Source organism: Gymnodraco acuticeps, unplaced genomic scaffold, assembly GCF_902827175.1.
Source record: "Gymnodraco acuticeps unplaced genomic scaffold, fGymAcu1.1, whole genome shotgun sequence".
In the NCBI taxonomy this organism is placed as follows: Eukaryota; Metazoa; Chordata; class Actinopteri; order Perciformes; family Bathydraconidae; genus Gymnodraco; species Gymnodraco acuticeps.
This window is the reverse complement of record NW_022992351.1, coordinates 3963648-3990739: the sequence shown is the minus strand read 5'-3', so window position 1 is coordinate 3990739 and position 27092 is coordinate 3963648. Positions and strand designations below refer to the sequence as shown.

At 44.5% G+C, this 27092-nt stretch overlaps 1 protein-coding gene across 5 annotated transcripts in view; it reads right to left on the bottom strand.

Annotated features, from left to right (window-relative positions):
* Window positions 1-27092, bottom strand: part of rerea (arginine-glutamic acid dipeptide (RE) repeats a) — a 123857-nt gene that overhangs the window by 55810 nt on the left and 40955 nt on the right. For all 5 annotated transcript variants that reach the window (XM_034209263.1, XM_034209264.1, XM_034209261.1 and 2 more), the window contains 2 exons: window positions 13371-13871; window positions 5311-5381 (listed from right to left, as the gene is read on the bottom strand). In XM_034209263.1, the coding sequence (XP_034065154.1) occupies window positions 5311-5381; window positions 13371-13728 (429 nt within the window). In that variant the 5' untranslated portion in view covers window positions 13729-13871. The remainder of the gene's footprint in view (window positions 1-5310; window positions 5382-13370; window positions 13872-27092) is intronic.

Below are 27092 nucleotides of genomic sequence, written 5' to 3'. Positions count from 1 at the left end.
ATGCCTTTGAAGACACATGTAACATGGACATTGACTATGACCTGGCCACACACTGAGAACTATGGATGTTCAAAAGCAAACAATGCATTTTTTTAAATGTGATCACAATATATTTAATCATATTTATAAAATAATTTAAAGTGTATAAAATTTTTGTCTTAAATCATTGTATTAAAACACTGCTGAACAATTAGTTCACAAATATTGTACCCCCTTACAATGTTCCATAAAAGTTTAGGAAAAAACCTTTAAATTGTTTTTATTGATCATTCATTGTGAAGTATCATCTGCTAATTCATTTCAACACTTGTACAAAGCGTAAATGAGGCGTTACCTTTTAAAAAACACCAGAAAGGTTCACCTGTCACAAATGTTGCCAAATAGTTTCAATATTTAGCATAGTGTACATAGCTCGGTGAGAATCGTGTAATCACTAATGTTATTGAAAGCTATAAAGAAAATGTAAATAATTTAAATGCTAGCTCAAATTGATTTTATAAAGCAGAGATGCAACAGATTTTGGAAGAAAATGTTAAACTACTACAGCTTTATTTGTTTCCAGTGATTAAATGTGAATAAACGGTGATGTTTTAAAAAATCTAAGTAAGCTGCAATACACAACAATAATATGAGTGCCCAGAATGATCCTTAGCTTCAGTTAAAACGACTCAAATGTGTATCCTTATTGATTAAGCATCCAGAGGTCACGTGACCCAACATCAACAAATCCTGGTGAGGCGAGGCCCAAACACAAATCAATACGAGCTACTGTTTCTAAGCAATTCAGCATATTTTCCCAGCACAGCTTTTGTTTTAACACATTTCATCAATTAGATTGACACCTATCAATTTCTTTCAATTACATCCACATGTACAAAGTGCATGTGTGGGGCATGTTATCTGACAGTGCTGTGAGCCCAAACAAACACACTCCATCACAGCATGTTTTAACCGTAGGTTTCAACCAGACAAATACAAACCTTACTTTCACACATCTCACAGTGCAAACAAAACACACTCAACCTTGACATAACATAACCTTTCTCTGTGATTTTAAACTGATGAAGGGCAAACAATGCAGCCCAATAGATACAGTACACACACACAGTTTACTGGTGGTTATATGACAAAGAAAATCCCTTATCCTTCTAAGCTGATCAGGCCTGTAACATATGAGCTGGACTCCTGGCTCGATAATTGCATTGTACATGGCATCTAATTAAATGTCCATAAGCAGGGAGATCCAGGAGTGTGTGTGTGTGTGTGTGTGTGTGTGTGTGTGTGTGTGTGTGTGCGCGCGTGCGTGTGTGTGTGTGTGTGTGACAGAGAGATTTGTGTGTGATTCGGTGTGTGTATGTTTGCGTACTGGGCCCCTCAATCCAATGTTCCCGGAGGCAAAACGCTGCAATCACTCCATTAGTGAAAGAGGGAGCAGGACAGAGATGCTGGGAGAAAGCAGAGGGAGTAGGAGAGAGGGGTGTGGGGAAGGAAGGGAGGGAGGATGGAACACAGCTGACTTGGCCAATAACAGCAAATGAGGTTAGATACAAGCAGAGAGGGAGGCATGGGGGGTCAATGAGCGTAGAGGACATGGACACAATGACTAGAACATGGGATGGGAGGAGCAAGGGAGGGAGGTGAGTGACAGCAGATAAAGAGGAGTGGGAACAGGGGGGGGGGGGTTGAAGTGTAAAAACAGACGGATGAGAGAGTGAGAGAAATGGAGACAGAGGAGACAATCAAGGTAAGAAAGGCAGGATTAGTGAAGGGTCAGATATGGCTGCAGAGTGTTCAGTCGCTGCCAGACGGCTTATTGTCTCAGGTTCTCCTCTCACAACAACAGCACACTCACGTAGTGGAAATGTGAGGAACCAGATATACATTATAATGTAAGAGCATGTAAGCATACACATGTATAAACACATACACACAGACACACACACACGGCTCACTGCATTACGCTCATCAAATATAGATTGTAAACACATTACAAGGTCATGGCACCGCGTGTAAACTGAAACTAGCCCTTGTGAGGAAACACACTGCAGGATCGTTGGCCTTTAATCGACCTAAATGATCACACGAGGGATTTAAAAGGCAGTTTTTTTTTTAAATACATCTGAGTACACAATTTTGCAGACTAGTTCTATGTACATTTGTAGTTACTCATTTGAATTGACTTAAAATCAAAACATTTAAGTCAAGCTATTCCGTCATATATTTCTGTTTACAATTGTTTTACTGCTTTAAATTTGTTCTGCAAATGATTTTATTATTGTTTTTTTTATTACATCTTCGCTTTTTTTCCATGATCTAAACATGGACATGGAAGACAATTAATAATAGATTGGCTTCTTTTCATTGTGTTTCTACCATTTATGATTTTGTTAGATATCTAATGGATAAAATGGCCTCCGACTGGTCAGCTCCGTATCTGGGCAGACATTTTAGGAGAAACACACAAGCCTGAAATCTATATGGCTGGATCAATATGTCACAGAGGTTACTGCGGGCACCACAGTTGACACTGTTGAGTAAACAAACTAGGGGAATTGATGTGAAATTGTTAAAAATGACCCCAATAATGCTACAGAATGGATTTCCTTTAATCATTGCATTAATGCTGAATGACTGGGCTGTGTGTGTGTCTGTTTACAGAAGCAACAATAAAGCACTCATATAAGCCACAAGAACAGTCTAATAATCAAAAACCAGAGAAAGAAAGATATAGAGACTCAGAACGGCAGGCTTCAATTCTTGTTCCTCACAACGCAGGAGAGATTGATGGCTGCATTCAGGATTTCTACACACCACTAATTGGATTCACAGGTCATTAGATAAAGTACACGAGTGAGACGGTTACAGCCTAAAGACTGAGGGAGGAGAGAGAGAGACAGGAAAAAGGGAGAAGGGTGCGAGATGGGCAATATTGATGAGGTTGTTTGGTTCAGGACCAATGAAATGTCCTCCCCCTGTGCTGCGCCTCCAGAGGCCTGTTTCCCCACACAGAGGGGGGTTGATCGATAATTCGTGCAGCAGGAAAAAAGCGGGGGTTGGAGACAGAGCTGAGAGGATGGGAAATAAAGAGAGTGAGTTGACGTCTAATGCGTGGTTCACTTACACGGATCTCAAGTTGCCTGTTGTCTCTCCTTTTCAATATATTGTGGCAAGAGAAGGAAATGAGATTACACTGACCATTATGTGCCACAAAGAAGTGGAATGAGGGGGTGAACATGTTTTCCCTCCCACACTATGAAGTCTGTGCCCCTCTAGATGAAGGTTGGTCAGTTTATACCAACGTGTTCAAATACAACCTAAATAAGCTATCACCCTAAAAGAGGATTTAGCACTGGTCTAGTAAATAGAGATTGAGGTTAATTGTAGCTGCCATAGTGACAATCTTTTTATGATGTGTGTCCCAGCGACAGTGAGCTCATTTAGAAACACTGTACTTGTTTAGAGAGCCAGCGGGGCTTGTTGTTTTAACATAGGGGGACAAGGGTACAGTCTGCTCAACACATAGAGGCATGCAGATGGCTGATCATTAATTACAGATGGATTGGGGGGGGGGGGGGGGGGGGGGGGGGGCAATACAAAGTGAGAGACGCTGACAGAGAAAGAGAGAAAAAAGAGAGAGAGGGGTCAGCTTGTATTCTCTCTCCCTCCCTGGACACTTGCCTCTGTCTGCCCCAGACCTCTCCTGGCACTCTTAATCAAGGTGCAGGTGCGTGGGGTTTTTGTGTGAATGTGCGTATGCGCATGTGCGGCAGGAACACAAGGAGGGGTTCCTGCCGTCTTCAGCACTCTGTAGTAGCAATCCGATTAAAGCCCTGCTGCTGTGGGGCCTGGCTGTCCTCCCCTCTGCAGGGCCTCACGCTCACCTTAAAACCCCTTTACACACAGCCACTGCCCTGCACACATGAAACTAAAGCCTTTAAAACACCTACCTAAAATGCACACACAGACACATATATATACATATACATAGACTACTCCCAAAGTGGTGTGTGTGTGTGGCCTCGGAGCTGACCTCCCATCATCACCCTGGCGGTTGGAAACCATTACTTTGGCCCCCTGGGGCCCGGCCGCCCCCTCACAGGGCCCTCTGCACTCTGCTTCGACAACCAATCTGTTAAAAGACAGAAAATGCTCGCCCCAGCAGGGTTGTGGCTTCATTTGGCAACGTATCCAGTCTTTATTCTAAAAGTCTTTGCACATTAAATGGCAGCCAAATTACTGCCAACCTGCAGCAAAATGTGTTCCGCATGCACGGCAGCTGGAAACCTTACAAAGCACCAATTAAAAACAAACAATTTAATGCCTCACCGGTAGGTTAACATTTGGTGAACCCTAGATGGAAAATGCACTCCGCCAAAAGAAACACTTGTATGGTTCCACTGACCTCTGTGGAAATCCAATATGGAGCCAACTATTTTTATTCGACTTGTAAAATCACCCAGTTTGATAATATAGCATTTCAAGATTATATATTGATCTAAGATAGTCTGAATGGCTTGCAGGTAGCTGTGAGATATTCATGTTTTCTATAGCAGGCAGGATGTCACCGCATTTCAGTTACATCCTTTTTCATCAGCATGAACAAAGGCAAATCTGTCGGCTGACCTCAAATGCAACTTCCCCTTTAGCAAACATTGAAAACGCAGTGTGGGAAAATCAATTTGTCTGTCTGCGTGTGTGTATGATACATGTTAGGTGTCCTATTGCAGAGGAAACAAAGAGCCACTTCACTAAAATGACTGAGCCTGATGAATAAGCCATCCTCTGTAGCAAATTAAAAACTAATTTCTTTCTTTATTCAGCAAGAGGCAATTTGGGCACATTAGGTTGTAAAAAAGAAATCAATTGAAATCTGGTGACGGTGTCTTTCGTTAAATCAATTAAGTGCATCGACAAACATCTTTATTTCCATTACAGGCATTATTACACTGCCAGTGGATCGCAAAGGTGCTTAATATTCAAGCCTGATTCTCAGAGGGATTTTTTTCCACACAACCTTTAAAAAAAAAAAAACCTCCGGACACAAACTGATTATAAATTACATTTCACTATGATTTGTATTCTAATCAGTCTACAACAGTGAAACGAAAATTGTGCACCAGAATCTCCTTATTACAGTGCACGCCACATTGGAGCCCTGATATCTTCTGGCATTTTTGCTCACTAGGAACAGCAGTGGTTTGTTTTCCAGCTTGTGACACGGATGGGTGAGCAGATTAGTGGTGAAACTGAGGCCAGTTCAAGGACACAAGGTCATAAAACCGGACACACAGGAAGTGAAGATGTACTCACCAGCTTGAAATCCTGAATGCTACAAATGAAATAGGGAGTGTTGGGCCGGCGACTTTCAATGTACACACAATCTGCAAGGGAGAGGAAAAGGGAAAATAGGTTAGCTTGAAAGAAGATGTTCACACTTCCCAAAGCTTCCACATAGAGTCAGTAATAGATGATTTTGGTTGCCATTACCTCTGCTGAAAAGACACTTTTCTCCTCGAGTCAAATTCAATTGGAATGTGAGTAATAGGATTAAGGACTTTTGGAGCGCTACAAGGTTGCCTTTCCAAAGCAAACATTACGCCCAAGGGGAATTATGTTATTGTTCCACTTTTTATACACCAGTGAGTAATACTGGCTTTAACCCCGCCCCCTTCCTACAAAATGACATCTCCTGTCATCGCAGCTATACGGTACATGTTCAGCAAAATTTGAGTTAGCTGAGCAATGAGACCCAAAAAAAAAATTCACCTCAGGTTTTAAAAATGTTGCCAAATTACATAACCACCCCAAGTATTAAAGCAGCCCGCTCACATTGTGCGAGAGGAGGTGGCCCTGGCCGGCTGTGCTGCTAAATTGAATGTGACTGGTGGTATGGCCAGGTCGCGAACCCTCATCCCCTTAACAAAAACATTCACGCTGCAGAGGACAAAAACACACAGCCACTTCTGTGGCGAAGAAAGGGACGGGGGGGTGGGGGACACGGCTAATGGTTACAGCTAAGCCTGCCACAGTACTTTCAAGAAACAGCCAAGGGTTAGAATTATTAGAGAAAAAGAGATTTGAATCCACAAAAGGCAAATTAGCATAATAGTCTCCCATTCACCTTTTGCTTTTAGCTGTAACACAAAACCAGACGTGATCAAACAAAGAGAAACATAAAGATGTGTTTTAGTTTAAATAATAATCTGTAAAGGACAGTTCTTGTTTGTTTGACAGGAAAAGCATTTGAAAGCCACCGACACTGGATTGAAATGTACAACACAGATTGACCTTGCTTACAGATGGAAGCATTGCACCAAGCTATTTGACTACTGGTTTGGCCTGTTGTTGGTGCAGCAGAGCGAAGCACTCTCGCTCACATTAACAAACACATAGAGACAGATACTATCTTAAGCTTTGTTTCAAAAAAGCTACCATAGGTAACATTTGCACTGACAACACAACGTGCCTGTGCTCATTTCACCCACACAAATGCTGAGCTGTTCCTTGCACAAACACTCGGCTCCACTTTCCCTAACAAAAGATGAGCCATCATCACAGTGCCATCATCTGTTATTTATTTGTTTGTGTCAACAGAGTTATCGATCTGGCTGTGGTTTATCTTACCGCTTGCAGAGGAAAAGAGGGGTAGCAAAGATATGAAATGGCTCTGACACCCAAGATACCATTTGTAGAGGGGCTGCTGTGTACGAGTGCGTCTGTGACATCATGGCCTTTGTTTTTGAGAGCGTGTGTGTGTGTGTGTGTGTGTGGTGTGTGTGTGTGTGTGTGTGTGTGTGTGTGTGTGTGTGTGTGTGTGTGTAACCCCAGGGTGGGCTTGTTATCTGCTGTGGGCTGAATGAGCTGTTCCAAGGGGAGGGGGGGTTTATTGCCCTTGCTGGCTCTGAGTGACGCATTATATCTCTCTCACTACTGCCCTCTTCTCGCTTTACCCTCTCCCTCCTTTTCTCCCTCCTCTACACCATCCCTGGAAGTCATTTACAAGATAACATGAATGAAAATATCCATCAGTGCTATTGTGTGATCTTTGAGCAACACAGTGGTGTGGTGTGTGTGTGTGTTAAGAGAGACGGAGAGAAGCGGATAGAGGAGGAGGGAGCAATAAGAGTGAGAGGGGAGGGCTGAGAACAAAAGAGACTAATCTAAATGAGATGACATGTTTCGGAGGAGTCAAATCGAAGGAATTAGGGTTTAGTGTCCCTTCACCTCGTCGGCACATTCATTTAGAGGGGCCAGATCTCTGTGTCTGCACCCCAGAGCGCACCACCAGGCAGAAAGAGTCGACTGCGAGAGTGAAAAAGATAGGTGGTGGGAAAAAAGAGAGAGCGGGATCTAGTTTAATCATTCAGACAGCACGCAAGTCTATTCTTCCAACGTTTTCTTCCACATTTTGAATTCATTCTGGGCACTAAAAAGTCGACTACCTCAAGGGCATTTCTCTGAAAACGACTAGAACGTGAATCTCTGTGAATGTGAGAGTTAAAACCCACTTAATGCACCAGACTCAGCCGTTCGAACGAAAAGGAGGCAACGGAGCTCAGGGAGGTTTGGCGGGGTGAGGGGGGGGGCTTGTCGAAGCGGGCCACAGGGTTCCTCCGGGGGGTCTGCCTTGCTTGTTAGACATTCCTGCCATTTTGTGCATTTGGAAGTGGGTCTCCTCGCTCAAGTGGAGAAGAAGTGGAAAAGGGGAGGGACGAGAGGTGTGGCTGTGGAGGGGGTCTACGTGGGGGGATGGGCGGTTTTCTTTGGGGTTGAAGTGTGTGCTCGTTGGATGGATGTAGCCTTCGCTGTAGGAGGGAGGACCACAGCGGGGCCTTTGTAGTAGAGTGCTCTCACTCCCTCTGCAGCTGTTAACTTCTTCTCCACCCCACGATCCACTACCACCACCCAGACAGATCGAGAGCAGAGAAAGTTCAATACTTTGACACGGGGAGATAATCGTGATGCCAGTGGCACTGACACCTGATCCTGGCGGTCACTGTTTCTCCAATTACATTGTCACTGCTGAGTTCAGACAACAGAATATTCATTGTTGTAACCTCATGACACACACACAGCCATTTTCTCAGCTGTAGCTCTTTGTTCAGCCAGCCATTCTCTCATGGCTGCCAAGCATGCCTAATCTAAAACACACCTAGCCTCAGCAAAAGAGCCGTGAACTCTCTGTATCAAGCTAAATAAGATGCTGTTTAATTTGCTGCATCGTTTCAGCGGAGGGGAGGGGGGGGAGTTCTTAGATAATATCAGCCTGGCTTTTTTTTTAACGAGGAGCCAACAATGGAAGAGTCACATTCTGAACACGGTTGTAAATGCCAATATTTTGTAAACAGTGGTTGGGCGGGTGGTTGGTGCTGTGGGATGAGATCAGCTAAACACAGCTTGTTTAAGCCGGGCCTGCAGGTGGTTACTGTTAGCCATGAGGCAGGACGCACCTGCATTGTTAAAAAAGGGGTGCGAGGCTCAAACTTGCAACACCACACACACACACACACACACACACACACACACACACACACACACACACACACACCACACACACACACACACACACACACACACCACACACACACACACACCACACACACAACACACACACACTACACACACACACCACACACACACACACCACACACCACACACACACACACACACACCACACACACACACACACACACACACACACACACACACACACACACACACACACACACACACACAGAAGTAGTGCAAGGCTTTAGCAGAGCTACCCCCTTGAGTGTACTGATCCTAAAATGAAATAGCACAAGGAATGCAATAATGGAACCACAGGGGTGTGAGGGGACTAGAGGGCCAAGATACAGAGAGCATGGACCAAAGAGGGAGACTGGTGTTATTACTGATCCAGCAGCAGCTCTGGGAGGGAGACCAGCTGATGACCAAGGCTGCCTTGTGCCACTTCCTGCTGGGCCGGTCCCAGTGGGGGAGCGTGACAGGCAGTCAAGGTCTTGAGGCACACGGATACTTTGATTCGTTCCCAACTTTCCTTTCTCTCTCCTCAGCCACAAGCCCAACAACTCTCGCTTCTTCACACTGGAAAAGCAAGAGGGAAATACCTGGCAAGCGATAGCATCAGCTCTCTACAATAGGGCAGGCCTACAGCTGACTGAGCTCCTAAGGGAGAACAGAGTCTCTTTGACAATCCCCCCCTCTTCCTCCTCTCCTTTCCCTCTCGGCTAGCCCACGCTTTCTCATTTAGCAGTCGGCAGGTGGTTGGATTTCACTAAAAAGCCCTTTTCCCAGAGTCTCCAGCGTATGGAGAGATGAGAGAGCTTTTAAAAATAGATCGCTTCAGTTAGCTACATGCTACAGATTCACACTGCTATTTCGTAATATAAGATGACCCCAAGGGCTTTTTCCAATTGTTAGCTTGACTGGAAACATAGCTAACCTTTTTAGCACACTGGATGTGCAATGCTAATTGAGCTCCAGCCTACGGTGTCTTGGCTCTTGAATAACCGATCCAACACATACTGAACATTTGACAGGCTTCTCAAGAGGATCTGTACTGAAAGCAGAATTCAAATGGGTTGTGTTCCCATGAAATGGTTTTATTTTACTCTGAATAGAACATCCATCTGAAAAAAGGCCCTTTTGAGGTTTCAATTCTAGGGTACATTCATTATAATTCACGTTTAAAAGGTAAAGGTCATTGTGCACCAAACGGCATAATGTAACAATATCTAAAGGTTTGGTTCTAGAGCAACAGCAGAGAATAGGTCAGTCAGCTAAGCCCCTACGCTGGCTGTCCTGGTAAAGCGAGACACTTCAAAATGCTATTGTATTATAAAGCTTGTAGAACAATTTATATTGGAAGATGTAGTTTGGTAGAATAAAAACAATTCTTACATGAGTACTGTTTAAAAAAAGGTGTGTTGCTTATCGTAACAACTGGGTTTGGAGAAATACATTAATGTTTTTCAAATGTAGTTATTGCACCTCAAGTCATGTGACGTCTAGTTTCATTATATTCAATGAAAGATAGATATCTCTACGCCTCATACTCTGCAACTTACACCAAAACAAACTAGATTGATAAAGAGCACGACAGGTAAGAGGAAGAATACGCATTTTAAATGTTAGGATGAACTGATCCTTTGAAGAAATACTCCCCCAACCCTTTGTCCCAAGCGTCTGAATGTCCCCGCCTATCCAAATAAGCAGTAATGGCGATAATCATCATATACGACGTGAGGAAAGTTACAGCCGACATATATTAAAAAAAGAAAAAAGAAAATACACAAAGAACATGGCAGGTTTGTGTGACTGCCAACAGTCGGTCCTGAGTTAGAAGAAAAGGAGGAGGAGGGGGGGGCTGGTTATCTAGCTCTACATGTGTGACAGACATACTCCTGCTGCACTGTGAGCGTACAGTGACACACATACACACACACACACTCCCCAGGGTTCTGTGGTGGCTGCAGAAAGAAGCGCCAGCTGTCCACATCAACTGCTCCCCCAACACTCATACACACAAGGTGTTTTTCTCAGACTAGCTCTGTAATACACTGCACTACACTAACCTATCACTTTCAAGAAGAAATTACTAAATCCAATCAAGTCTTGTCATTATCTCCCTGAAAGTAAGTGGGCAGGCTGAGGCAGTAGTGTTGTGTGACATAAAAGCGAGGTAAAGGGGCAGAAGGAGTGGGGGGGGCAGGTGGTTTCCATTAGCTCTCTCCATTTTAAACAGAGCAGCCAGCCAGTCAGTTAGGAAGGAAGGAGACATGCCATGGCAACCAGCCGCCTGCAGAGCCAGGCAGAGTCCTGCTGCAGTGGAGAGAAGGGATGAGCAATGTGTTTGCGTGCTGGACTGAGCCTGTGTGTGTTGAAGGAGTGTGCTTGTTATCGATATGAAGCGTGTCTGTGACTGTTATAAGCATGCTGGGAACGCGTTTGTGGGAGCATTTATACTGTTGAATGTGCAGAAATACTGCTTATCAGAGTAACGTGTATGTGTTCGTACTGACAAGTTTTTTGTGTGTCTCTTTGCTCCTAGGGTGTCTCATATTGATCCTCCTATGGCAGTGTGTATAATCTCCAGAGAGGGGATCTATAATATGGGGTGGGGGGGCGAGTGCAGAGAACAGGCTCTGGAGGTGCCTGGCCGGTCCTGGGGAAGTGGAGAGAGCTCAGCCACAGGGGAAACATTGATCATGTCTGTTTCCCCCGCATCAGGCTGTTCACCTCAGCAGCCGGCCGTACCAGTGTCCCGGGACAGAGTCCGCTGGACACCACCCCAGACACACTCCTCCATCCTCTCATAACAGCAGCAGAGCTACAGTTAGCTGCAGGTCTAGCTATTGGCTGATTGCACGTCTCCTTCCAGCCTTCCTCCTCCAATCGATGTGCACTAAGCCGCCTGAAGCCATCTTCAAGGGATAGAAAGGCTGAGCAGAGAGATTGGAAGGTGGCTGGAGATTGGGAGTGTGCAGACCTTTTTCAATACCAGCCTACCTGTTATTTCTTTTGTAATGACATGGGCCTGTATGTTTTCAAAACTCCCTGGCACAAAAGCAATCCAAACAGTATTTTGGTTCACATTTTCTTTCCTTTTCTGCATCGCTTATCATTACTGACTTCTTCCCTCTCCCCCTTGTCTGGGGTGGTGCAAATCCCTCTCCAGGGGTGGTTAATTTTACATATTGTGTGTCACTAGACGGCTATAAAGCGATTTAACATTTAGTAAAGCATAATCCATTGCAGGCTTTGTGCCTGCCTAAGCTGCACACATCAAATCTGATTGCAAGAAGGCTGCCAGCACTGACCAAGCAGGAGGAGGAAAACAGGCACTGCACACGCACACATGCACACGCACAGCTTATCACTTGAACAATGAACAGAGGAGACAGCAGGAGGTCAGTAGCTGAGGTGGAGGATCTTCGGCGTTGACAATAGGAGGTAAATTACAAACTAGTGTACTGACGATGGGGCCACCCACTACCCAATCCTGGCTCATCCCTAATCCAAACCAATCTAATAGCAGCTCCAGTCTTTGTGGCGGGGGCAGGCTGTGGCACTCGGCTGCTTTAGGCCTGTCTAACTAATTGAAGGAGAAGACATGAAACATAAATATTACCCATCAACCACACACTGTCAGTACTTTGTGCTTGGATGTGGAAATATAAATATTCGGCAGGGCTAATCCACCGAGACGCTTGACTTTGTTTATATGCCTTTTGAATGTTTCATTGATGTGACTGACTGCCTCCGTTTTTATTATAACCCCCTCTCTCTACTCCCCCCTCTCCGCATGGTTAAGTATGAGACAAAGCGCCGGTGCTCTCTCTATTAAACATGAAATGCGGCGCAAGAAAATGCTTGAATGCAGTCAGTTGCAGAGAGTTACAGAAATAGCGAGTGAGCAACAACAACACTTGGGTTCAGTGTGACTGCTTGCTTGAGGGCCTCCACTGATACCAGAGCAGAGATGATTTAGCCGACAAGATTACGCAGCTAGAAGGAGAGTGTGGGGTGGGGGGGTCAGGCTGTTTCACTGCACCTACTCCAAATTGTCTCTTTAGTTGTTGAAAAGAAAAAGCAGGGCTGAATCTTTGTGTGTATGGGTAGCTAGGTGAAGAAGAAAATCACCTCACACTGGCTGTAATTTTCTACATCTTCCAATTAAGTACCAAAGCAATGTGGGCCGCCCCCTGCTACTTGACCTTTTGCTAGCTGCTAGATAAACGAAAAGGCTATGATGGCGGCAATAATTAAGTTGCAAGGTGGTAGCAGCGAGAAGCGTCTACACACACATGAATAGATATCCGAGCATACTCCTGGCAGTGAGTGTTGACATTCCCCTCGCTAATATAAGCATTTTTTTTAAACAGTAGGTGAAAGAGAGGCTATGTTTACAGCTGCGGAAAAGGTTGGTCCTCTTTTTTGCATCAGACATAATAAAGACGCTGCACTGCAGTTTAAACATCTCTACAGGAAACTAGAGTACATGTTTGCCCCAGAGAAGCATTCTTTCAGTGAGTCAGATGGTGCTTGGATGAAATCATTATCATGGCTGTCGTCACTATCACATCATCTAGTGAAGCACCACTTTGCTTTATTGACTTAGGCTAAGACAAAGCAGAGACTGGGTCAACTTGAAATTGATTGTATGATGCATTGGCCTCTAGCCTGAGGGAGAGCTTCTGCTGGTAGAGAGCTGCTACTCTGGAGAAGCTGCGATAACTCTGCAGCGTATTGCAACTGAGATTTAGAACATTCATTGAATTCTTAGGTATAACAAAGTTCGATATAGTGAATGGGATGTTAAGAAGTTGACTATCAGTAACATTACATTAGCCATGGCGAGGACTTACCTCCGGGTCTGTAAACAACATCGTCTTCTGTGATGAAGGAGGTGATTTCTCCGTTCTCTGTGCGCTCGTAGCGTGATTTCTTTTTAGGCGTCTTCTTCTTGCCTTTCTTGCCGGCCTCCTCGCCCATGCCGTTCACTCCACCTGGGGTGCCATTTTCGTTGTCCTCATCCTCACTGTGGTCGCTCTCTGCATAGTTCTTGGCCCCGCCTTCCAGCGTACAGCTGCGTCGGGGCCTGGAGCTCTCGCTCTCACGGTCGGCGTCCAGCCGGCGAGACTTACCAGACTCTCTCTTGTCCCTATCCCTGTCTCTATCTCTGTCCCGCTCTTTCTCCCTCTCCTTCTCTTTGTCGGCCGTCATGATCCGCCACGTGCCTTCCTCAGTCCTCTCACGGCTGGGCCTCCGTGAAAGGTAGACTGTGAGCCTGGGCTTCAGTCTTCTGAATTACCAGTCAAATCCAGGGAAAATTTGGCCACACCAACAACCCCAGTGTTTCAGAAAAGCTGTGGACAAGAGAAAAAGGACAATTAGCATATACCGATGTCAAAAAACACTATCCTTACAGTTAATAAGCTACAAGTAGAAATGCTTGTTTTGTGCTGGTGGATATTTTTTTGTGGGTGAGAAATACAAGATTAGTTCCCAGAGATCAGGCAGCTGTGCTGACTCTTCTCAACATCACAGTGATTGTTGGCACTCCCCTCAACAATCATGTATACTCTGGAGAGCACTGAGTAGCTTTATCAAAGAACAGAATCTCTGAGCTTCCTGCTCAAACAGATTTCAATTCTTCCAGAGAGGCAGTAAAACAGATTTATTAAAGGGTAGAAATTGTAAAAAAATTATTAAAAGAGAGTGAGAAAAACCACAACGACAAGTGCTGTAACACAATAAGCTTAAGGGAAGTTGTAAGTGAATAAGCATAAAGAGCTAGTGCTGCATTGAGGATGAGGCTGGCAGCCAATAGAATTCCTCAGAGATAATGTGTCGAGGGGCTTTTAGCACAAGACTCTGCTTGTCGTTTGCAATGCCGCGGGAGACGCAGCATAAAACTCAATGACGGAGTTAACTAGCTAGCTTCTCTGCAGACCATCTGTGATGACACCAGGCTCAATTTTTACTCATCTGTGCACGTCTGTGTGTGTGTGTACTCTGGCTTACTGGACTGAACCCCACCCCACCCTCCTCCCTGACTGACAGTCACCACTGTGTTAATATAAAGTGACAGCTCTGGAGGGAAGAACACAGCAGTCCGCTGGGTAAGGAAAGGGAGAGGGGAGAGGCTGAGTCAGTCATTTACCACGGCCGGTCTGCTGCCATTTTCAGCTATCGTAAGAAAAAAGGAACCCAGCTACTGCTCTCTTACGCCATAATGAAATCCTCCATAAACGGTGAAGTCGGAAAAGCTAAAACAGCACGCCTTCTGCTCCACACTGCCCAATCACACTGTGCCTACAAGGGAGGCTTCTCATTTACTGCCAGTGTTTACCCCTCCACCCCCACCGCAACAAATTAACTAGAAATAGTTATTACAGCCCCCAGAGGGATCAGACCAGGCAATCAGCACTACGTTACCATGGTGGTGATAGCCGGTTTGGAGAGTGAAAAAAAGGGGGGAGGGGGGTAATTGAGCCAGGTAGCAGACTTTGAGTGAAAATGACACATCATATCTGCAAGTGCATTTATTGAGAGGACTCTGACAAAATGTGTAATGATAGAGGGAAAGAAAAAAGGTAGAAGAAAGGATGTTGGCGCACACACACAGACACACGTATCCACACACAATGAAGGGCGTTTGACTACAGCGCTCCTCAGCAGCGGGTGCTGTCATCTCGTGAGCAGACACCAACTGACAGGGCAGCTGCTCTTGTCGTCGGCTTCAACACAAACACCGGGCCTGATTAAATCGCAGCCTCGTCACAGCCCCATTAATCACCTAATGATGAGTTACCAGGGCGACCACTGGGCTGCCGGCATATACACAGACACACATTTGTACACACCGTGGACGTGAGGGCTCGAGAGTTTTCATGCATTGTGTAAGGGCGCACACATGGCGGATATACACCTCCATTGGTGTGCCAAAATACATACTGTGCCCCCTCCTGTGTCCATATCCAGCAGCATGCCTGGGAGGTGTGAGGAACATGAAAACATTGATGAAGGTAACATTTGATAGCACAGTTCTAATCCTGGGAGCTGCCAGAATCTGTGTATGAGCTAAGCACCTCTTCTTCCCTCTAATCAGTAACATAAGCCTCTTCCAGCGAGAGCAACGAGGACCCTGAACTGCTACGGATGGAGGGCTGGCCCGCTTTCCTTTGATGTTGTGGACTGCTAAAAGCCTCCATAAGTATCTTTACAATCTAGGTGCTATTAGTTTGCATCTGGATACACTTTACACAACTGCCTCATTACAAAGTCTGTGTATCCAATTACCTTGCTGACGTTAACATGATTGTACTTACAAAATTCCTCACACGGACATGCGCTCGCTCTTAATTGTCTTTTACTAGTCAATTAACATTATGTCCCAGTGTCTGTGGTTAATTTGTTGCACATCAGTAGCTGTTGTCTGATGCAGATAAAAGAGCAAGCTGCAAAAACTAACTGCGTGAGTAAAAAGGAGTGACTCAGTGTGAAGTGAAGTGGTAACACTGTGGCAATGAAAAGTCATAATGTATTGATGGCTGACAGGGAAGAAAAGAGAAAGTGAGACAGAGAGAGAAAGCGAGGGGGAAGGCTCTCCACCCACAGCCGGGGAAACAAAGTGCTTAGTAGAAAGCAGCGCTGGCTGCCGGGCCGATGAATAACGCTGCGAGGGGGCAGGTGAGGTTTGGAGCTATTACACATCAATCACTGGGCCAGGACCCTTTGAAAGATACCAGCTGTCTTAATGGAAAAGAGAAGGAGGGGGCAGTGGCTGGAGAGGGGTTCAGGGGGTCTCAGGCAACGTCACCCTAATCCACAATTTACATTACTGCAATGGAGTCAAGGACTAGCAGCCAGCAGGACCCTGCGCAAATACATTTCTCTTTTCCAAGGCTGTTTAAATGAGACCTCTGGCCTGAAAAACCACACAGTTTGTGGCTCGATTGACACATCATCCCCCACAATGGCCACACAGCAGCTTTCTGTTACTAAACACAGCTATTTTGTTTTTGCTCTCTCTTCATTTTCCAAACAGCCTTTGGAAAGCTATGTTTTATTCATTCCAATCACTCCCACATTTACCCACATCCAAGCTCATCGCTGGAGTTTTAATCAAAACCTGTCCAAGGATAAACATCCAAATGAACACGCTTTGCTTCAGTACCTATAGAGCCGTAGTGTTTTTTTATTTGTATCCTGCCAAATCTTTGTAATTGATTACCTTGGATTGTAAATGTGCACATATTGGACATTATTTCATAAAGCATTATATAAAACATACAGAAATGTCTACATTTAAATGCAAAATAGATTTTAACAACAATGTCACCCACCCAGCGATCTAATCGGTTTAGGGAGAGTCACTAAAGAAGTCATTCATGGCATTTTCAATTGGAGAATTATGAAGTAGCAAAATGTGATTTAGGGTGGACTTTGCAAAAGGATTGAATGAAATTCTCGCCTGAATACAGATTAGAGGAGAACAATGTTAGCATGAATATACCAGGGTTATTAACAATGAGGGCAACTCAAATTGATCCGAATAAACCAGCCAGATCTTCAGCAGTGCACGGATCCTAGCTGTGGTGATGTGGAGCTGCAGCAGGTTTTCATCAGCTCCAATCCATTACTCAGTACGATCTAATGTAAGCTGCCATCCCAGCCCCTCAGAAACAACAGCACAGTGAAAGGCTCAGCTGGAGGCGAGGGGTAGGCCACTTCACGAGGGACTCTCTGTGGTCTCTGCACGCTGCCTGCTTTGTCTTACCTGCTGCAATCATGGCCTAATCTATTCTCCGAGGCCATCTCGGTTTTAGTTCACATTGACAGGGCAAAGACAATTGTCTGCTCCACTTGTTTTTCAATTCACTGATGAGTAAGTCAATCTTTTTTCCCTCTGCTAAAGCAGTGCTCACAAAGCATCTATTTTTAGTCGGCATCCGGGGTTAGTTTAGTAGGTAAAAGCCACGCTCGAGAAAAGATTGCTTGGGGCTTTCCAACATCAACATTTAAACCTGCCTAGAGACTACCACGGTAAAAGGAAAAGCTCGGCTGCACGAGAACAGATTCTCATGCACTATGACACCGTGTGCAACAATAAACTATCACTGTCTAGAAACATAAGGACAATATACAAAATCTCCCTGGGCAGAGAATAGCTTTAGTTACCTTCTTTCTTCAATATAACAGGATACCAATAAGTCTAACATATTCTCTGTCCAACAGTCCACAGATACTTTCAACCACAGACACGAGGATCAGACTCAGCGCTCCACAGGCTTTAAGCCTTCCCTCCATCTCTAAAGGAAAGCTAAATCCTCCTCTAGTCCCTGTTTGTGTGCTCCAAATGGCCCTGAGGGGGCCCCTCCACAACCCAAGGTGTCCATTATCTACAGGGTCTGTGAGCAGGACTTCATTTCGGAGCCTAATACCAGCTACTTGAAGACGCAGTCCCTCTCAGTCTGGCAGGAGGAAGCTGAAGGCCATTTCAGCAGCTCTGACTGCTTCACCGGGCATCATGTTTAGACACGGCTCCTGAGGGAAATGCCAGGGTTGTCTATTGTCAACCTTCCCTTTTCCTTTGGACGAGGCACTCCTGAGAAATGTAATTGTGAGCCGGCCAGTAAAGGACCTCTCCCAATGTGTCATTGATAAGAGAGGCAGCAGAATGTGAGGTATGTGGCGGCAGACAGCGCTATCATGAAGGTGGCTATTAATTGAGTTTGCCTGTAGATCTGTGGGCTGCCTATTTTGCGCTGTGAATAAAGTGTCTGATTTGAAAGGATTTCTAGTGTCTTTTACCTCCCGAGAGGCACTGACAACTACATTTTTTGGTGAATTATCCTGTTGTAATGGAAACGTACTCAGAGGTAAAGCTGGGGTCAGGAGAGATATAAATACGCACTAGGGACACATTCAGGCCTGACTTGCACTTAAATATCTGTATCATATATGTTTCTTCGTGCATTTATCTCTATAAAATGGAGCAGAGCTGTGAAAGAGGGAGGGGAAATTGAGTTGCATGATATTTTCTCAATCACTAGTGTATAGTTAAAGATTTACTGGGAAAGGGGGGGGGGGAAAGCAACAGTGATTTTGTCGTATGTTGGCGTGAAAGGACTCTTGAGATTTAAGTATTTGAGCACTCAATCATGCACCACTTGCACTGATATTCTGCAATCAAACATCCCCACTCTTCTTCCAAGCTCTGCCTATCAGCTTAATGATCCTATCAGTCAGTTCGACTCCAACTGGTAGTCTAAATGAGCGTGGATAAGAAGGAAATGTGTTCATATGGCTGCTCTATATCCTCCAGCTCCTCTAATCACTATGCCACACAGTGACGTTCCAGCACAGAGGAAAAAAACCAACATAAATAGATGAGTGACGGATAAGACAGCTCTGAGGTTTCAGACTGACAGCACAGGCAGGCAGGCAGGGGCACTGAAGGATGTCTTCAAGAACATTTACCAAAAACAAAGCCATTAGGTCAGCACACAAAACCATTTTTCCGCCTTAATTATTTAGCTATGTGGTGGCAAACTCTTCCCTGTTCTCGAGCAGATGGTCGGGGTGGATAAGGACGGGGAGGGGGGGGGGGGGGACTCCCTCTATTCAATGTCTTATAATGATGCGAGCCAAAAAACACCTCCACCTCGAGATACCAAAGGATGGTATTACCTCTAATTAGGAAGGGCTATTATTTGATATGCAAACGCCTCTCATCAAAACACAAACTGAAACCCGACCAACCACGATTAACTGCCGCAGCAAAAATAAACACAAAGGATTTTACCTCCTCTTTTGTTTGTTACCCTCCATGCTAATTTCAGCATTCTAGCAAGCTAGAGCTATAACCCACGAGTCCATGTGTGAGCACTGTAAATAGACAGCGCCAGTGAACCGGTTGGAGATGTGTTTGTTCAAGGAAAAAGAAAGCAGTCGGCGGTGGAGGTGACGAGGAGAGTGGAATATTCAGTGTAGCGTTCGGCCCTGTCATCCACCATCTCAGTCGTGCAGGCCAGTGATCCTAGGCAGAGGGGAAGCACCCTCTGCAGTGTGTAGGGGGGGGGGTATAATGAATCATGAGTCTGTAGGGCCTCCATGCAACTAGCCACGCTACAGCTACAGAAAGGTCTGTGTTGTAAATATTGCCTTATTCTGGATGCGTTTCCTCTCCCTCATCAAAAAAAGAGAAAAAAACAGCTAGGGGGAAGTGGCCAGGAGGAGTGATGAAAACGCTGCTGGAACAAGCAGGATCTGAGCGCAGAGCTCCCATATCCTCTGAGGACAGCTCATAAAACATGCAGTGACTGGGACTGGGCCTCTTACAGCAGCAGTGGCATTTTAGTGCCACACACCAACACACACGTAGGCTACAAATGCACACAATTCATTGTAAAGTGTCTGACCTGCATGGTTTACTACCTGCACCACAAGCAAATGCTTAGGTCTTACCTTAACAATACACAACAACTACAAAGGGTAACTATTTTCCACTAAAATAATAAGCTTTTAGGAACAAATGAGAATAGAGGCTGGAAATGACACAGTGTACTGTAGTGATCCACAGATTAACTCTGCCTGCTCATGTGTGAAATGGAGACTTGATCCCTGACTGATAGTGAGCTTTGCCTTAAGCAAACACAAGCTGCATATTTGTAATCTTTACAAACACATTCCAACTGCAATATATCGGATTACACATTGCAATTGTTCACTGTGTAATAAAAGTGGCACATTCAAAATGCTGCCCGACACAACGTAGCTGTCTAAAGGCCTGGTGCCTGTTTTTAAAGTGAAGGTGAACGCAGCCAGTCGGCTGTGAGGCTGAGCTGCTGTGAATAAGCCTCAGATATTCCTGGAATGTTAATGTTAGGCTTTGACCATGGCAGCCTCTCCGACTTCACCTCTCATCACCGGGCTATTAATACCAATGAAAATACAACTTAGGCCTGTCTATGTCAATAACACTCACTTTTTATATATAGAAGATATAAAATAAATGATTTTAGGAATTAAAAAAACGAAGAAGAAATACATTGATAGCGCCGGAGTAACTGCACTCAATTACCACGACGTTATGAGACACAATTGTTAACTAATCCCCTGCTTGCATTGTGTTTAAGCACACCATATGCTGTGCTCGTGCATAGGAAATCAGCCTCGGGTGCTTCTGCCATCGCAGTCGCTTAGTGGAAATCTAGGAGGAGACCTTTGTGGAGCTACAGCCTTGTTAAAATAGCTTCCCACTGCATCTGCAAGCTTATAAAAAGCCACTGAGCATATTCACTACAGTACAGCATTCATCCAAGTGTACACACTTGTCAATCTAAACTGTGTAGGCCATTGAGACGCACACTTACAAGCATACACATACATATATAAACAACAAAAATCTGCTGCTGAGCAACTGTATTTGCAGTGCAGGTCAGACTATGTGCTCAGCCAATAAATGGCTGGAGTGTAACGTGCCTTGACCTTCTATCTTTCTTTCAGCAGCTCCTCACATATATTGCTGTCTCTCCTCATATATCACTCGGGCAAATGGCGCCCTTCACCCTGCTCCCTCCTGTCCCCTCCTTAAAAGGCTGAGGGGACATCCTGCTGTACTCAACTGACAGCTCTGGCAGCTTCCTCACCGAGCACAAGGGGAGGGGGAACAAGGCTCGTCGAGGGGAAATGCTGCAATGAATAATTATGTTTCATAACATGCCCCATCCCCCCCCTCCCTTATTTGCATCAAACAATAATTAATGGGGAACAGGGGGCACCGAAGAGTCTGCTTTTCCGCTTTCCAGAACAAGAGGGTCAATATGCCCTTCAACCCTTTTGTCTCTGCTCATCGTCAAAGCCTGAGACACCTCATCCCTCTAGAAAACATGCTATTCGCTTATTTATGATACTAGTTGCTCTGCTGGAGAGAAAAAGCAGCTGTCCTGCTACTCTCAGCAAAACTGTCCGGATCACTTCACGCAGCAGTTCACTACTTCCATCTCCACACCTCTTCTCAGCAGGCAAACTCAACAATTCAATAATGAATATGAAATGCCTCCTAATTGATGTCTATGGGAGTTGGAGTGGCTGAAAATACAGGCTATCGGACATGGGCTCAACTTGATTACGTTTGTGTTTCACGTATAAAAAAATAATCTCTGATCAGCAGTAGCAAAGCCAGTCCTGATCGAATTAGCTTTGCACTAAGAGCTCCATTGATCTTGGCACTCATCTGAGCAGATGAGACCCAGAGAGAAAGCCAGTAATCCAATAGCAGCGAAGGGAAGTGCTTCAAGGACTATGCTGTGTTTACCCACCTATTTCCTACACAAAGAGGCAAGATGTTAGTGCACGCCAGTCACTGGTCTGATTGGAAACCACGGAGCCTTGGGAGCTCTGGTGAAATGAATAAGAGCCGCAGTGTGACCGAAAGCAAGGTACTTGAAAGCTGAAAGTAATTGCTTTCGCCATAGCCATCACGTAATGAGTAAACAGGATGAATCACGCGGAGCCAAGATCAGTGTTTAAATGAGCTCTGCGGTAACATTTGTGTCTTAATGTAGGCTTCACTTCATAATCCAAGCCAAAAATTCAAGGCAGACATCTATTTAAAAGGGTGTATTCACTCCAATGTGAGGTTAGAAGAATCAATGTCGGGAGATCTGTCTTAACACTGTGATAACTTCATTGCGGCAAGCATTGATGCAAGCCTTCGTAATCAATTTTGCATGACATGAATGACATCAAACAAGAACCCAGAGGGCAGGGAGCATGTGATATGAAACAGAGCGAAACTAAGGTAGTGAAGGGCAAAATATACAGCTGTTTCGCTTGTGGAAATAGTTAAAGTGAAGTGCGCCACACACACACACACACACACACACACACACACACACACACACACACACACACACACACACACACACACACACACACACACACACACACACACACAACACCACACACACACACACACACACACACACACACACACACACACACACACACACACACACACACACACACACACACACACACACACACACACACACACACACACACACACACACACACACACACACACACACACACACACGTAATCCATCAAGGATTCATGAGTGAATGCTCAGTAACACAGTGAGTGCATTTCTCTGGCTCATATCACTACAGCAAGAAAAGTGAGTGAGAACTCTTCAGCAGCCCACAGACACACCACAAACACACACTACTCTCATACCACACTAATAACCTTGGACTGTCTACCAATGCCATGACTTTATGGAACAGTATGGGCTCTAAATAGAAGCTCCATTTCTCACCAGCAGTCAGTAACAGCTCTAGTTCAGCCGCCCTGTCATTAAATATTTACCTTAGCAGAGTTGTCGATCATACCAAGGTGATAATCATTAAAAAATCTAAATCTGGGGGCTTGTTTCTGTCCAGCAGACTGCCTGTCTTCACCACTGTAGCAATAAGTACCCTATTTTTAAAAGATGATCTACAAGTGTTCCTTTAATCAGCGCATGGCGGGGCTCTAGAAATCTCTCAGCGACCGTCCCTGAGGAATACCTTTCTCTGAAGCCCTATCAGGCGGAGGATCTCCTTCACCGACAGCAGACTGAGTGGGAGCGAGTGTGTTTGAGGATGAAAAGATGTGCTGCTACCTTACCTCTCCAACAATCTCAGAACAAAGGCCTCCATTTTGAAGTGGAGTTATGATGGTGCGACGCTCTTAAGGTCCTCTGTTGCAGTGTGTCCTATTGCTTTCTATTCTCTTTGTTAGGCCGGTGTTTTGTTATGCTAGTGAGATAAGCCACTGTTGTGGGTGGCTGCTGAGTGTACTACAGCAACCGGTGTACTGCTTGAGTGCCAAAGCCGACTCTGTGGGAGGGATTGTGGGCGTTATAGATCACTAGGAGACAGATGTCCATTCTTGCCCCGGCGCTGACTCAAACACTAACCCCGAAAACCGTGTGTTTGCAAACTGAACTGCTTCCTGGTGGGTCTTAAGTTGATCTTTATCAGGCCAATAGAGTCAGCTCACTTTATCATAGCAACCTTCCTTTTTCACTGGCGCAGGGCTTAGCGGCTTTTTTTTTTAATGAAACATAAGAGGTGGAAGTGTACTGTGCAACAGCCTGATAAACATTACAAGCTGTCTTGTGCAGGCAAACAAGCAACGTGATTCTGAAAGAATTACACCAGGCTCGAGCAAACAAAGAAATGTGGGGATTGGATGAATGCAAAAAAAAACATGAAATGAATATTGCAAATGCCTCTGGAGACGGATGACTGGCAGGGCATTGGCAAGACACAGCATCATTGTCTACAATGAGCACATTGAGATTCTCCGCTGCACTAAATAAGTGTCATGCTCCAATAAACAGATTCAAGCCCTTTGAGCATCTGTTGTCTTAAACTCTCCCTCTCTTTGTTTTACGGAGCGCCGTCACAGTTAATGATCTCCATTTTCCATATATGATTTACATGTTTGAAATGCTTAATTGAGCATACACAGGTTTCTAAAGCAACCATAACTGTCGAGCAGAATCAAAAAGAGTGTTTGGGCAAAGCTAAGGAATTTCATCTCAAAGGCAAAGTTGATCAAGAGGAAACAGACAAGGTATCAGAATATTGCCTTTCAGTTTCTTCTGGTTTACATATCTGGATTGTGCAGTCATCCCTTCCAGAGAGAACTACTGCCAGAAAAAACAATTACACTACCCCCGCCCGGGCGCTAGTCTCTCACCGACTGCCTCGACTCAGCTTGACAATCAAGCCCATTAGATCTTTCTGTGAATTAAAGCTAGTTAATTTAAAGCACTCGTACACATCAAGAATAGTCATTAGCCTGTCTTTTTAGCATAGAAAACAGGAATGATTTGCCGGTTCAGAGAGATCATCTCCCTACATGCAGCCTGGGGCAGCCCTTACTGTCTACCTCATTATTTTTGGAAGAACAAGGCCACTGATGAATCCAGCTGGGTTAAATGTAAGGTGCTCTCGTTCTGACCTGGCTCACACACAGCAGCAGACTGCTGTAAGCCGCTCTTATTACAGACAAAAGAAAATGGAGTAACTCGCCAACACTGTAAATATATGGATAAATCTCACTCAACTAAGCTGTAAAATCAAAGTGGAATTGTTGGAGTACATCCTTCTCACGCAGCTGCACATTCTGCAGTGGGAGGGCTGTCAAATGTTGGCTTTTTGTGGATTCTCGCTAAGCTGACAAGTGCCAATGATACACTGTGAGTGATAAAGACATTCATTCCTGCTTAGAGAGAGGTTTTCCAGATGTGATAGTCTGCAACGCTCGAGTGGTTCATTACCGAATAGAAAGAGCCCGTTGCTGTGTTTTCCCATTTACGTTGCCACGGTGACAAATGAAAAGCAGAATCACTCACAAAACTAATCAAATGAGTGAGTGACAACAAGTCAATATTTTCTCATTGCGTGGACAAGTAATACATTTACACAGTAACGGGCTGTGCTTCAAAGACATAGCTAGACTTGCACTATTATACTGATAATGTGCTGTTAATGTGTCGGGTGCGAATCTTCTGACTAGTGCTAATAAAGACACGTATCAAATAGGGATGGGAACGATTCATCGAATATTCCAAATTATTCAGGTATTCGAATATGAGTTATGAATTTTTTTTGGGAGGGGTGCCTAAGTTGATTACATATTATCAAATGGAATAATTCAATGTATACAACAGTGCCATAGCTAAAGGTGTGTTTTGCTCCGCTCACCGGTCCCTCCCTACACGCAGATCACGCAGACTCAAACCTCATCTTATGCCCAAATTCCAGCTGAGAGGGTCTTCTCTACAGCTGGCCTGATTGTGAATCGCCTCTGCACCCGCCTCTCCCCTGAGCATGTAGACATGCTCATATTCTTAAACAAGAATGAGTATTGAATAGCTGCATTCTGTGCATAGGACCTGTTATAGGTTGTTGATCTCTGTTGTAATAGGGTTACGTTACCCTAACCGTTTATGGTGTTCGTGTATGATCCCTCTTTAATTTAAAAACCAAGTTATGTTTTAAGCATGAAAGCTGTAGGCCTGTAGCTGTCAACTGTTCAAACTGTGATCACCAGTTCAATACAATTGACAAATTCCACTTGGTTTCTATACTTATTTGAACATGTATTTATTTGTTTTTCAAAATTAAATATATATTATTTTTTTTTATAGGATATGTGCATTTCGGTTAACCGGTTAACCGTTTTTTGGGGGGTTGAATATTCGAATATACATTTGCTTTAAAACTCCCATCCCTAGTATCAACAGAAAACCTTTACCAAGTGTGGGATAAATGACCAACTCACCAGACATTGTCTAGACTGTCTGTACTTTCAACAAACATACTATTTCGTGTAAGGGCTACAAGCCAACAAAGACAGAACTGTAATTGGACATTGATCTGTCGAGGTCCAAGGATAAACAACTCATCCTTAGAGCAGCCATGAAGAGAGCGGCCAGCGTGTAAACACACCAACCTTACTGAGATGTTAGAGAAAATGGGCAAATTGAAAACTGTGCTCAAATTGTATCCATTTTGCTTTAATTCCATGGGGTTCATTTGTCATTTTTAAAAGACAGCTTATTTAAAACAAAAACAAAACTATTATCTTGCTTTTGATTACATCCTTCACAAAAAACCTTCCCTGAACACAAAATGGAACAAACATCATCTCTACAAGCCTGGTTAAACACAGGCTAGATCAATGGGGAGATTTATCAGCAAATATTACCATTCGATGCCTAGCAAGTAATCATTAAGGAATGGCACTGATGCATTATTCATTGGCTAATGTAAATTCAGACTTAACAGCAGATTCTATGCATGAATAAAGCTGTGATACATTTAAACACATTAAATGTTTACTTGCTCAAATAGGATGTGAATGCGCAGCATGAATGCTTCCCTGCTGCTGCCACTCGATGTTCTGCTGCCATTGCTGAGGATGTAAGGTGGATACTGGAGTATAGATTCTGACAGCCCACTCATCATAACACATACACTTAAATGACACAGGCTACTGATATCCATGGTGGGGAAGGGGGAACAATCTGTTGTAGTATAGGTGATTGCAAAAATCCCATAGAGCGTCTTTTCTCTTTGTTCGGCTAAGTCAATTACATTTATGATAGATCAGTAAAACCACCCATTACAGTCCTTGCAGTATACCCAATTTTCTTTTCTGGCACATGAAACTTTATGTACTGTCGTTTTATCTGCCTCTGACATTTGCTTGCGTGTTAAAACATTACAGAAGGATTGTGAGGATATTCTTGTTGAGGTGTCAGAGCTGGTGTCAGAGGGACAGTCAACAGGGAGGAAGAGGAGGCAGTGAGGAAGCACAGGCTCCATCTGACGGTGTTCAGAGCGGGCAGTCCTGTGGGGACCGCCATTCCACTTTATGACCATGCACTGAATTAACGAGGCCAGATGTCCCCCCACTTAACATGTGTGAAAGTGCCCTCCGATGGGCTCAGCTGCTTTAAGGATGTACAGACAGAGGAGGGGGGGGGGTGAAAGAGACCGGGCATATTTTCAATTAT